The sequence below is a fragment of the Hypanus sabinus genome, chromosome 7, assembly GCF_030144855.1.
Source record: "Hypanus sabinus isolate sHypSab1 chromosome 7, sHypSab1.hap1, whole genome shotgun sequence".
NCBI classification, from domain to species: domain Eukaryota; kingdom Metazoa; phylum Chordata; class Chondrichthyes; order Myliobatiformes; family Dasyatidae; genus Hypanus; species Hypanus sabinus.
In genome coordinates, this window is record NC_082712.1 from 59,141,698 (window position 1) to 59,156,226 (window position 14,529).

The 14,529-nt window shown below is 45.0% G+C and overlaps 1 protein-coding gene across 9 annotated transcripts in view; it reads right to left on the minus strand.

Moving 5' to 3' along the window:
- The window catches only part of LOC132396800 (amyloid-beta A4 precursor protein-binding family A member 1-like), a 198,926-nt gene that overhangs the window by 72,606 nt on the left and 111,791 nt on the right, over positions 1-14,529 (minus strand). For all 9 annotated transcript variants that reach the window (XM_059974737.1, XM_059974738.1, XM_059974736.1 and 6 more), the window contains one exon: positions 11,244-12,407. In XM_059974737.1, the coding sequence (XP_059830720.1) occupies positions 11,244-12,407 (1,164 nt within the window). The remainder of the gene's footprint in view (positions 1-11,243; positions 12,408-14,529) is intronic.

Below are 14,529 nucleotides of genomic sequence, written 5' to 3' on the forward strand. Positions count from 1 at the left end.
GATGCAAAATACTTATTCAGTTTAGCTACCATTTTCTTTTCCCCAATTACTACCTCTTCAGCATCATTTTCCAGCAGTCTGATATCCACTCTTGTCCCACTTTAACAATTTAGATATCCGAAGAAACTTTTCATATCCTCTTTAATATTACTGGCTGGCTTACATTCATTTTCTATCGTCCTTCTTCATGATTTTTTGTTGCCTTCTGTTGGTTTTTAAAAGCTCCTAATCCTCCAACTTCCCACTAATATTATATGCCTCCTCTTTAGCTTTTATGTTAGCTTTGACTTGGTTTGTTAGCCATTGTTGCATCTGCCTCTAGAATGCTACTACCTCTTTGAGATGTATCTATACTGTGCCTTCCAAATTGCTCCTAGAAATTCAAGGCATTGCTGCTCTGCCTACATCCTTGCTAGTGTTCCCTTCTAATCAATTTTGGCCAGTTTCTCTCTCATGCCTCTCTCTCATTCCCTTCACTCCACTCTATCACTATTACAGATCAAATGACTTTAGCTTCTCCTTCTCAAAATGCAAGATGAATTTCCCCCAAGGTTTCCTTTATCTTAAACTCTCTAATAAAGTCTGAATCATTGCATAACACCCTATGCAAAATAGCTGATCCCTTAATGGGATTGCTGATCAAAAGCGCTATAATTTTTCACTCGACCACCCTGTCTGACCTTTGCCCGGTCCAAATGAAACACAAAATGTACTGGGTCTCAAATACTATGCAGGAGGGGTGTGGCAGCTCTTGAGCCTGTTCAGGTATTCAGCGAAGTTCAGAGCCTTCAAGCTCACTGTGCTGTCCACCCGAGGCAGAAGCATGCCATCCTAAAACCCACAGAGACACTCCAGCAAAGGCCTTGCAAATAAGGCCGCGCAGATTGCTCTCTTAGCTGACTGTAGATAGGCCAGCAGCCACTCGCAGGAAGGGGGGGGGGGGGGGAGTTCTCCACACTGCTCTGGGCTAATGGTCATCTCTCAATCCACATGATCTGGCTACTCTTTACACCTCTCTTTGTGAGAGGATGCCAAGCACACGTTGGCTGCCACCTGCAGAAAGTGCCCACATTTAACATGCCTTGAAGTACTTTAGGGTGCCCCAAAGTTGTGAAAAGAGTTCTAAAAATTCACTGCACATAAAACAGCTCAGACTCACTCTATATTATATCACACCCAATTCAAAACTCATCAAACAGAACTTCCTTCCTCCCTTTTTTTCCATCTTACATTCATTTAAAGCCACTAACTGGCATCCTAATATCACTTGATTTCTTGTGCCTCCTGGGTTATATAACCACCACCATTACATTACAGTACTCCCCACTAAATTTGACCCCAAGCTATACAAGGAGATATCAGGTCAGATAACTAAGGTAGATCTTTAAAAAGGAGAAAGGCAGAGGGTTTTAGGGCGGGAATTCCAGTGGTTAGTGTCATGGTGCCAGTGGGGGAGTGAAAGATACATAAGTGTAAAAGAGGCTTGAATTAGAGAATCTCAGGAGTGTAGAAGGGCTAGAGAGACAGGAATAGAGGTGGCCTTGTAGGACGAGAATATGAAATCTCATACTTAGTGAGCCAGAATCCTCTCAGCATGGATCTGGGTGATGGATGAAAGGGACTGCATGACAAGTTCAGAAATGGGTGGAGGAAATTTGGACATGTACAAAGATTTGCAGACTGCAAGGTTCAAAATTTGTCAAAAGAGCATGGGAGATAACCCTGTAAACCCCTCCACTAGAAATAATTACCTAGCCTCCCCAATCTTAAAAAAAGTTGGGATTTCATCAAAAACATTCCTGCTGTCCATTTCTTCCCAAGGTGCCATCTCTTTCTGAAATATATTCACAAGCCCTGGGCACATAAGCATTGATCTCATGAGATTAGATGCAATCCATTTTATTCTGTGGTGGAAATACAATTATGACATATCTCACGCAATCCAGACTGGAGAATTTCAACCTCCCTATGACCTGCTCAAAAGAAGCCAAGGATCATTGGGACTAGAACTAGAGGTCAAAGGTAAAGGGTGAAAGTTGAAATATTTATGGGGATCCTGAGGAGGAATGTCGGAGGGTGCTGGGATAAGTACATAGATGGGAGGGATATGGAGGGCTATGGTCCAGGTGCAGGTCAATGGGACCAGGCAGAATAACAGTTCAGCATGGATTAGATGGGCCAAAGGGCCTGGTCCTGTGCTAAAGTAATCTACGATTATGACTGTTATTAATTCAGCATAACTTGGCTGGATTTAAAACCAAACAACACCCTGACTAAAGTTATCACCAGAGCGGAGCCCTGCTTGTTTTAATAGCAAAGAAAATGACACCTTAAGCAAATGCTCAAAATGATTGTGCACGGGGTCAAGCCCTCCCTGCACAAAGATCCAAACCTGGAATCTACGCGGACACTCTCAGTATAGTCAGACGCATCTTTGTTCAGCTGATAACTATACCAAATTCCCGTGTGATCTCTCAGATGGTGGTACAACATTGCCAAAGCACTATGCCTTTCAGGAGCAGGGGAATCATAAGCCAATATTTATCTCTCAACCAGTGAAAGCTGATAATCATGTGGCTTTTTGCGGGAGGACACACTGCACAAATCTCATTTTGTATATTAATGATGACACAAAAGTATTTCAGTGCATGCAAAAATGATTTTGAGCATGAAGAGAGACGGAGAAACAACATGCTCTTGTTCTTTCAATATCTTCCATTTCTGGTACCGCAGTCCGTGATGTCTGCTTAGTATCTCCTCTCCCAGCTTCAGTAGAGACTGACAGCACTGCTGCATCAATGAGGGCAAAAGCAGCAACAGGCACACAGGAAGGTGGCAGTCTCCAAGTTCCCCTCACATCACACAACAACCTGATAAGGAAGTGGACAACTTCACATATATTTCTCCATTTAACCCCAGAAATGTTGGCAATTTAACTGTGTACTGTAAGCGACCAATGACACTTGTCATTGTTTTTTAACCCTTTTATCCAGGACAATATACCGATCGGGAGACATGCAGTAGTGAGATAGGGCTTCTGTCAAACATAAAACACTAGAAGAGGCCAGTGACACCTAATAGCCAGTTTCTGCAGGAAACAAATATAACTGCAGATGCTGGGATCTGAAACAAAACTGATATATTGGAAGAACTCAGCCAGTCAGGCAGCATCTGAGGAAGGAGAAATCAGTGAATGTTTCGGGTCACTGACTGTTACTCAGAACTGGGGGGGGGGGGGGGAGGCGTGTCACATTTAAAAAAATATTTCTTGCGGAAGGAGTGAGTCATTGTACTCACCCTTCATCCCACACACCCCTCCCCTCACCAGCCCTGTTTTGAAAACTATACCCTCTCTGCTCTTGCCCCCCCAGTTCCAAAAACAGCCCCTGCCCTGAAATGCTGATTAGTTTTTCCTTCTCCAACTGCTTCATGACTGGCTGCATTCATCCAGCATGCTGCGTTTTTTTTTTGCAGCCAGTTTCTGTGCTGGAAAGTTGTGGGCAATTCTCTGCAAAAAGTTATCAGGTGGTGATGCGATGCTGTATTACTGTACTGCCTCCAGCAGCCAATTTCATATCACAACAGCGGGTGAAAGGAGAGACTGCAGTTCCTTTGAGGAACAGCTCATATATTATTAATACTAGCAGATGCCCAGGAGCACGTTAAAATTAGTCATTGAATATCAGCATGCAGGTGACAGCTGGCCAGGACCAAGGTTCACTATGAATGTCTGGAGCAGAATACCTTGAACTCAGAATCATTCTCAAATGACTATTAAAAACTGAACAGGGTGCAGAATGCAACAGTTAGATTGCCAAGTTGCTGAACTGGTACCCCAGAAACCAAAGCTAGTGACCTGGAGACACAAGTTGTTGATTAAAATTTAATTTAATGTATCTTTAGTGCACTCTCCAAATGAATAAATTCTACCTCAGGTTCCCCTTAAACATTTCACCTTTCACCCTAAACTGATAATAATCTAGTTCTAGTCTCAACCAATCTCAGTGGGGAAAAATGCCCGCTTGCACTTACTCTATCTATACCCTTCATAATTTTGTACACCTCTATCAAATTTCCCCTCATTCTCCCATGCTCCAGGGAATAAAATACTAATCTATTCAACCTTTCCTTATAACTCAGATCCCCAAATCCCAGCAACACCTTTGTACTCGTTCAATCTTATTGATATCTTTCCTGTAGGTAGGTGACCAGAACTACACAAATCCTTCAAATTAGGCCTCACCAACATCTTACACAACTTCAAAACCTCCCAACTCCCGTACTTGATACTCTGATAGGTATATGAAGGCCCATGAGCCAAAAGCTCTCTTTACAACCCTATCTACCTCAAACATCAGTCTGGTTTAACATATTACAAAAGAGGGCAAACTGCTCAGGCCTAGTGGTGACATTTCAGCAGCTTCCTGAAATGGTCAGGCGACCCCTAAGTTCCAGGATAATTAGGGGTACTGGATCTAATTATCAAATACCTGCATGCCTCATCATACTAGGAGTCGTAAACTTCTAGGATGATTGGACTAACTTTCTGTTCACTCTGATACCCTCCACAGTCCCTGTGCTCCTCTTGTTCTGGCCTCATGTGCATCCTCAAATTCTAACGCTCAATCTTTAGCTTCCGAGTCCCAAAACTCTAGAAACTCCTCTGTCAACCTCGGCCTTGCTTTCCCCTTAAAAGTTAGTCTTTAAAACCGATCTTCTCAGGCATTCTACCATCACCTATCCTAAAATTATCTTACACACCCGACAACTGCTTTCCTTTAATAGTGATACACCCAAGTTGTTTAGCAAGGTCAGAGGAGCTACACAAATGCCAGTTGTCATTAGGTTGGTAATTACTGATTGACCTGCCTCGCCTATCTTGCCCTCTTGTTTTATACATTTGCCCTTCAAGCACAGCACTCAGAGGAATAGGGGCAAGAATCAGTCACCTGGATACACAGTTCCAGCCATCAGGCATTCACCTGTGTACACGCAACACACAGTAATACACAAAAAATTCAATTACCTGGCCACAATCACTGCATTTGATCACACCAACTTTTAAATCCCTGGTCTTTATCGCCTCATTGCCACCATGGATGTCCCGTCCCTATACACTTCTATCTCCCATCAAGGTGGCCATGAAACTCTCCACCTCTTTCTCAACAACAAACCTGACCAGTTCCCCTCCAGCATCACCCTCCACCGTCTGGTGGAACTGGCCCTCACACTCAGCAATTTCTCAATTTCTCCTCCATACTCAAGAGTGTAGCCCCGAGCACCCGCACTGGCCCCAGCTTGCCCTGCCTTTTCGTTGGCTACGTGGAACAGTCCATGTCCCATGCCTTCCTTGGAAATGCTCCCAACTCTCTTTGTGTCACACTGAACACTGCATTGGTGTTGTTTCATACAGTCATGCTGAGCTTCTCAATTTCATCAACTTCGTCTTCAATTTCTACCCTATACTTCAATTCACAGTCCATTTCTGAGTCCCCTCTCCTCTTTCTCAACCTCTGTCTCCATCTCTAGTGACAAACTGTCTACTGATATCTTCAATAAACCTACCGACTCCTGTGGCTATTTTGACTTTACCTCTTCCCACCATCTCTATAAAATTCCACTCCATTTTCTCAGTTCCTTTGTCTCTGCCGCACCTCTTTCCAAGATGCCGCTTTCCTTTCCAGTCTTCTCCTTCAAAGGTTTCCCATCCCCCACCATTTATGCTGCCCTCATCCGCATCTTCTCCATTTTCCTGACATCTGCACTCACCCCATCTTCCTGCCAGTTTAACAGGGATAGAGTTCCTCTTGACCTCACCTACCACCCCATGAGCCTCTGCATCCAATACATCAATTCCCCTTAAACTCCGAGATCTTTGACAGGACCCTACTACCAAACACATCTTTACCTCCCCCACCCTCACTCTCTGCTTTCCACAGGGATCGCTCCTTCCATGATTCCCTGTCAATTCGTCCCTCCCCCACTAATCTCTGGCCCAGCACTTATTCCTGCAAGCGAAAGGAGTGCTACACTTGTTTATTCAATTCCTCCCTTGCCTGCATTCAGGGCCCAAGCAGTCCTTCCAGGTGAGGCAACACTTCAGCTGAGAATCCGCTGGTGTCATCTACCGTACCCGATGTACCCTCCTTTATGTTAGTGAAACACTAGGTAGATTAGGGGATAGCATTATTGAGCGCCTTCACTCCATCTGCAAAAATACAGGATCTCCCAGTGTCCAACCATTTTAATTGCAAACCCCGTTCCAACATGTTAGTCCATGGTCTCCTCTTTTGCCACATTGACGCCACTCTCAGGTTGGAGGAGCGAAACCTCATATTCCGTCTGGGTAGCCTCCAACCTGACGGTACAAACATTGTTTTCTCCAACTTCTGGTAATTTTTCCCCTACCCCTTCCCTCTTCTTCAATTCTCCCCACTCTGGCCCCCCACTTATCTCTCCTCTTCACCTGCCAATCACCTCCTTTCCTTTCTCCCATGGTCCACTCTCCTTTCCCATCAGTTTCTTGATTCTCCAGGTCTTTAACTTTTCCACCAATCATCTCCATCTTCTTATTTCCTCCCCCCCCCCCCTCCACCTGGCTTCATCTTTTACCCTCTAGTTTCTACTCCTTCCCCTCCTCCCCCCAACCTTCTTATTCCAGCTTGTTCCTCCTTCCCTTCTAGTCCCGAAGAAGGGTCTCAGTCCAAGACGTCGACTGTTTATTCATTTCCACAGATGCTGCCTGACCGGATGAGTTCCTCTAGTGTTTTGTGCTCGTTGTTCAGGACTTCAGTATCTACAGAATCTCGTGTTTTTCATTTACTGTACCATACTGCCATCTTCAGGCAACATCCCCTGACTTGCACAGAAACTTTCATCCACAGCTCCAGGAGCAGACCACTACTGCATCCAGAGGTGCACTGTCAAATGTGAAAGCTCAGGTTTGCTTCCCTCATTTCACAGTGGCACAGCTGTCTCATGGTTTTGGAGACCTGTAATCTGTCCTGACCTCCGATACGTGTGAAATGTTTGTACATCTTCATGTTACTGTGTACATACCCCCAGGTGCTCCGTTTTCCTCACATATCCCCAAGACATACAGATTGGTCGGTTAATTGGCCACTATATATTGCCTCATGTGTAGATGAGTGGTAGAACCTGTAGCGATTAATTAATGAACATGGCTACTTGATGGTTGGCACTGACTTGATGGGCTGAAGGGTCTGTATTGGCACTTTACGATGCAAAGAATTTAGGAACTGTAAGGTACCATGAACTCAACTCAATACCTTGTCTCATACGATACAAGAAAAGAATCTAGCCATTCAGGCCAAATGAGTTTGCTCATTCAATCATTTTTCCCTTCATTCCTATTCTGTTGCACTCTCCCTGTAACCTTTAACCCTCTTACCAATCACAAACTCATCAATTTCTGCCTTAAATAACTCAATGATTTGGTCTCCACAGCTCGCTGTGGCAACAAATTCTACTCACCACCCTCTGGCTGCAGAAATTCTTCCTCATCTCAATTCTACAGGGACGTAGGTTTCAATGAGACTCCCTCCACACCTCTCCAAACTCCATTGAGTACAGGCTCAAAGACATCAAATACTCAGGCTCAAAGTCATGTAATACAAGAGCAGGGATGTGATGCTGAGGCTTTATAAGGCACTGGTGAGGCCTCACCTTGAGTGTTGTGAACAGTTTTGGGCTCCTCATCTTAGAAGAGATGTGCTGGCACTGGAAAGGGTCCAGAGGAGGCTCACAGGGATGATTCCAGGAATGAAAGGGTTATGATACGAGGAACGTTTAATAGCTCTGGGTCTGTACTCACTGGAATTGAGAAGGATGGGGGGGGGGGGATCTCATTGAAAGCTTTCGAATGTTGAAAGGACTAGGCAGAGTAAATGGGAAAAGGATGTTTCCCAAGGTGGGAGAGTCTAGGACAAGAGGGCACAGCCTCAGGTGGCATCAAAGGTTACGGGGCAAAGGCAGGGAAATGAGGTTGAAGAGGGGAAAAACAGATCAGCCATGATGAAATGGCGGAGCAGACCCAAAGAGCCAAATGGCCTAATTCTGCTCCTATGTCTTATGGTCTAAATACTCTTCATTCAATAGGTCGTTTATTCCCAGGATCATTCTCATGAACCTCCTCTGGATGCTCTCCAGGGCCAGTCTATCCTTCCATGGGTACGAAGCTCAGAACTGCGTAGAGTTCCAAATGATGTCTGACCAGCAGCCTATAAAAGATTTAGTAGTACACCTTGTTTTTACATTGAACAATCCGATTCATGCATGAAATCCTCAAATCAGCAGTTCAAGAACAATCAAGAGATATATTCTAATGATGTTGATTGGGGATAAATACAGGCTGCAGGTCTACTCTCTGCAGGGAGGAAGACTCCATAGGGTCTTTCACACCCCAAAGAACGTCCAAATTCAGTTATTCTGACAATGCTGCATTCCATCAGTATTGCACTTCTGCATGAGGCCAGAATTTCATGGTGGGACTTAGCCAGTAAACCAAGAGAAAAATCAACAACTGTTGGAAGAACTCTGAGGAACAAGCAACATTTGTGGAGGCAAAGGGATTTTGCTCTAGTCTCTAGCATCTGCAGCCTCTTGTGTCTCCAAAGCATGAGGGAGTGCTGTAGAGTGAATCACTTGTATCAATACATCTAGTCTTAACACAGACCTTGAAGAGTGACATTCCACTGAGAGACATTCAACAGACATGCTACAAATGCAGAAAATGTCCTTTACGAAGGAGAGAAGATTTCACTTCCACCATCTATAATCATAAGCAGCTAGCTGTAAATGAGGATAGAACCAACAGGCTTGAAGTGGCAGCCCCATCACATCCAAGTTGAACTGGATTAGATTGGGAAATGTAAAAAGTACTGCCAGGCAAAAATTAATACTGGGTTGCACAGGTACGTAACTATAAAACTTTCCAATAGCAAAACACTGGAAACTAAAACAAATACAGGCACCATCTGAGAGACAAGAACATCACTGCAGCTCCCTGAGCTTTCTGATTCTGTACAAACTCCATTACTTACTGTCTGAGATAAATTCTGTTCTCTATGATGCTTTGGTCAATATTTATCCTGACTCAGTATCATTTAAAGAGATCACTATCACATTGCCATTTGTGGGGTGTTGCTGTGTAAAAATAGGGTGCGAGAAACAATGAATAACAGTTCATACTAAACTGGCCAAAAAGATCATTAGGACACATCATCTTTCACAACATGATGATAAAAATATTCATCCTTTAAATTTTACTTGCAAGAGTAAGGAGAACTGAACTGAATATGCCTGGACTCTCACTTTTGCATTTTGTATTCTGTGCTTTTCGCTCTTTTTTTGTTGCCAATTGCACAATTTTTTTTCCTTTTTTTGCGCATGGGGGAGGGTTGGTGTTTCCCTTTGAAAGGTTTCCATGGAGTCTCTTTGTTCTGTGGCTGTCTGTGGGGAAGATGAATCTCAGGGTTTTATACTGCATACATTTTTTGATAATAAATGTACTGTGAGCCTTTGAATATTGATTCTACTCATGAGCCATTTCCAGAGGTTCCTCGAGAAGCAATGTAATCGTAAGTCGTATTCAGGTTTAGTACTGTAGGCTGAGGTAAATGTTGGTCAGGATGCTAGGACGACTTCTGCTGTTCTTCAGAAGACTGTGGGATCTTTTACATCCATTTGAGGAAACAAATGGGACCTTGGTTTAATTTTTCATTCTAAAACGATGGCCCCTTCGATAGTGATGTCCTGGGGTTCTGCTGAAGTCTCTAGAATAGGACTTAACCTCAATCTTCTGACCCAGAGGTGAGTGCACTGCTCACTGCAGCAGGGTGGAGTGACACCGAGACTCAAGCCTTCATGAGCAAATAAGATGGCTTAGGCATGCTGAATGGGGCTATTCCTTTGTTTTCCAAAAAAAATACTTTTCCCTGTTTAGTTAGCTTCAAAAACAAATAGAGGCAAATTTAATTAAGAAAAGGGATCCTGAAATAACACTACATACTCTAGCAAAATATCAGGAATAAGAATGTAAGCAGAAACAGGAATCGACCATCCAAGATTTCATGCCTGCTCCAGCTTTCAAGAAGATTATGACAGATCTTTTATACCACTTCTCTGCACTAAGCCTATATCCCTTGAAATGTTTAACATCCCCATCTTTTTCTGTCCTAAGTACTTTCAACCACTGAGACTCCACTGTCACCTTGGGTAATCAGTTCCAAAGATTCACTACTAATGAAGAAATTATTTTAGTGAAGAAACTTCTCATCTTCATCCTGAACGGATCTCTTTTCTGTGAGACTGTGGCCCCTGGTTCTAGACAACCCAGTCACGGGTAACATTAACTCTAACCCCGTTATATCTATACAATTCAATTAAATCACCACTCACTCTTCTAAACTCAAGACAGTATTGCCCTAGCCTGCTTTACTTCTCCTTACAGGACAAACTCACTCACCCAAGAATCAATCTAGTGAACCTTCATGGCACTCCTGCTGCCAGAAGTATATCCTCTCTTACAATAGCCAGACCCGACCTGTGTACAGTATCTTAGGTACAATCTTACCAGAGCCCTCTATAATCGGGACAAAAATTCTCATTCTTGGCCCCGAATATTTTTGCAGCATATTATTTGCCTTCTTAGTTGCTTTCTGTCCTTGCATTCTAACCTTGTAACTCTCATAAAAGTCCCTCTGAACACTGACATCTTTGAACACATCACTTAAGAAGTAACTTCTTAAATACCCAGTTTTTACCTTTTTCTCCAGGGTATGTGTCTTTGTGTTTGCCACTTTATGTTCTGTTGCATCAATTTTCATTCACTTATTCTGCCTACATCTCATCAAAAGCTTCTCCACATCCTTCTAACAGTCCACAAGGGCACCTAGCTCAGTATCACCAGCAAACTTGGACATATTACACACAAAGTACACTGCAGATGCTGTGGTTAAGTCAACACATACAAAAGCTGGATGAACTCAGCAGTTCAGGCAGCATCCGTTTGACTGCTCATTTCAACAGATGCTGCCTGATCTGTTGAGTTCATCCAGCTTTTGTACGTGTTGATTGGACATATTACATATTACCCTCATTGAAACCATTGTGAAAATCTGGGTCCTCAGTGCCAATCCCTGGCGGTCACACTCTACCAATCTGACACTCTTGCTCCTTGCCACTTACAATCTCAAGAACTTCCAAAGATTTTGTGTACTTACATCTCCATCCATTACCATCTGGATCTCACAATCTGCCGTTGGACTAACATCTTGGCGCATCACCCAGATCGGTTCTGCAGGCTCGTCTGGAGTGTACGGCGATCGAATGGTTCGAGTCTTCACCTCTTCGATTGCTTCCTTAATGTCCTTAATTGCTAACGATATGGCATCCCTTTGTTCTCTGGTGTGCCTCACTACTTCACCTAGACCTGTGGAAGATGCAGAGTGCGAGTTCAGAGCCAAGGTGGGGTCACCGTTCTCTGAGTTCTGTTCGGCCTCAGGCATGTCCTCGGAGACCTGGCCCAGGCTTTGGGAACTCATGCTTTCCTTCACCTCAGCGACAATCTGGTCGATGTCTTCTTCCTGCTCGTAGCTGTCCATGCGTGGGTAGGGCGCAAACTCGGCTTCCTTCTCCGGGCTGTCTGACTCGTTGTCCGAGCGCTCATCGTAATGGTGCAGTCTGGCACCCAGGGCTTCCTTGCGGTAGTTCTCGGCCTCCTCCCTCTCCTGCTGGTACAGCTGCAGGTTCCCTCGTCCATCCGGCTCGGGAGCCTCTGCGATCTCCTCGTAAACGTGCTCCTGGGCCGAGTAGTCATCGTAAGGCTCGGCGTACTGCTCCTCGTCGCTATGGTGGAAGGCCTGGTGGGTGTAGACGTAGCCTGCGTAGGCTGAGCTCACTAGGCCCTCGGGGTCTACCACGCCAAATCGCAGAGCACCTGGGAGGGTGCGGGAGGCAGCCGCCTCTGCATGCTCTGACTCAGCTTGCTCCGTATACTCCTCCGCTTCTGGTCGGCAGTGGACGGCATAGGACCTCTCGTCCTCCTCACTCTCGGCCAGTCTCTCCCGGGAGCCGAAGGGCTCGGCCTGGGCGCAGAGCACATCTCCCTCCGCCCTGTCTGTGTGGTTATGGAAGCCGCTCTCGGTGCTGGCCGACCTGGCCAGTGGAGCCTCCTCATCACCCGCGAGGGCTCCCCGCTTGCCAGCGACACAGCGGTACGGCCTGGCCCCTTCCTCTGCCTCCTCTTCCAGGTGCTGAAGGTCAGCCTCCACTGCCTCATTCAGCTCCCCACTCCCAGGCTCCTCGTCCACCACGTCCCGTGGCTTATCCATCTCTGAACCCCAAAGTGCCGTCCGCCTATGTGAACAACATCCTGTTGGCCGAGGCTGGAACAGAAACACACAAAAAAAGAATGCATCAGTGACAGTTGGCATAAACACAGCTTTTTCACAGAGGAAGCACAAGCACACCCCACCCCCACTTCCCATCATGCAGAGGATGCCAAAGAATGAGAATGTGGACCTCCAGACTGAAGGCAGCCTCTTGCTGACTGTTATCAGACATACCTCTCAGACACTAAACTCCATCTCCAATCTACCTTGTCGTGGCTTTTGTCGAGCACCTCCGCACCATCTGCCCTCCCAGTGGCCAAGCAGTTTAATTCCCATTCCCACTCCTGTTCTGACATGTCGATCTTTGGCCTTCTCTTGTGCCAAGAAGAGGCCACCATCAGAGTGGAGGAGCAACACTTTATATTCCATCTGAGTACCCTCCAACCTGATGGTACAGATATTGATTTCTCCTTCATATGAACAAATCTCCTCCTCTCCCCCACTCTATTTCCCACTGTGACTTTTCACTTAGTCTCACCGGACCATTACGTTCCTCGGGGTCCCCTGCCCCCCTTTTCTCCTATTCTCCACTCTCTTCTCCTTTCAGACTCTTTCCTCTCCAAACCATGACCTTTCTCACACACCTGGCTTCACCTATCACCTTCCAGCCAGCATCTTTCCCCTCCCCCCACATTTTCATTCTGGCGTCCTCCCCCTTCCTTCTCAGCCTGAAGATGGGCCTCGACCCGAAATGCTGACTGTTTATTCATTTCCATGACCCGCTGAATTCCTCCAGCATTTGTATGCGCTGTTGTGGTGTTTGCACTTTTATTTGTCTACCTGAACTGCACTTTCTCTTTTACCGCTATTTCTGCAGTCTTTTTCTTTTTACTCCCCAAGGTAACTACGTAAAATTATGAAGGGGGTAGAGGGTGGAAGTAAGAACCTTGTTCCCTTGGTGAAGATCTCTAAAACAAATGGGTATAAGCATAATGTGAGTGATAGATGGTTCAGAGGGGATTTGAGGGGGAATTTTTACCACCTATGGGGTGGAGGTAGCATCCAGACGAACGTGTGACTTGCCAAGGGAAAGAAGACAACAAATCAAATGTGGGTAAAGGGGCTTGGTACAAACAAGTATAATGGTCTGCATGGACAAGATGGGCCAAATGGCCTGATGCTATAGAACAACTCTGTCATTTCATCCAAAACCAACAATTGGCACCCATAAAATTCTTTTCACCATTTTGGAATGTTTCAAAGTTCAAAATTCCAAGTACATTTATTATCAAAGTATGTATACTTTATACAAATGAAACCACCCTGGTTTCCTTGGCAGCACAAATCTAGAGAAGACAACCTCCGGTCCCTCCAAACTCATGAGGCATACTCGATCTCCACCCCCCCCCCCAAAACCTCCATTTATGTGGATGCTGTCTCAGTTGCTACCCTGTTGCAAATTAATGCCACGAAATAACAAACAGTACACTGCATACGATTAAAAGAAATTATATTTATGAAACTTAACCAAAGGGTTAGTAAAGAGTAACAAAGAAAAGGTCCCATTCTAATTCAAAAATCAAATGTGCACAAGTTGCAGCTCATCTTGAACTTCTCTGTCACTCATGCTCTGCGCCCTTGGTCAACGTGAAAGCACACACCACCTTCCAAATGTTGCTCACAATCCACCTTGAGTAAAACCGGTCTCCCACTGATCATATGCTACGACCGGTTCTCCCCAGCATCTTCCCTCTTCATCTCCTCTTGAACAAAATCTCCAAGCCCAGCCATAGTGTCCCTCATCAGAAAAACCTCCTGTTAATCTGACCATCCTGAGTGGATGGCACACATTTCTCCTTATCTCCTATCTTCAACAGTAACCCAAACAAGCAGCTCTCACAGAACAGCACAAAATTAAATACATATAGCATCATGGTAAAAATATGAACCAGGGCATTACACCACCTTGAGATTCGACTCCTTACAGGCAGCCATGAAACAAAGAAACCCAAAAGAACCCATTAAAAGAAGGCCGTCAAACACCCAATGTGCAGAGAGAAAAAAAGCAAATCATGTAAACTATAAGCACAAGCAAATAACATTCTGAATTGAAGTCCACAAAGGCAGCCCATCCACAAACCCTCGGCTCTGCACAGAGCCAAGTGAACCTCGTGGA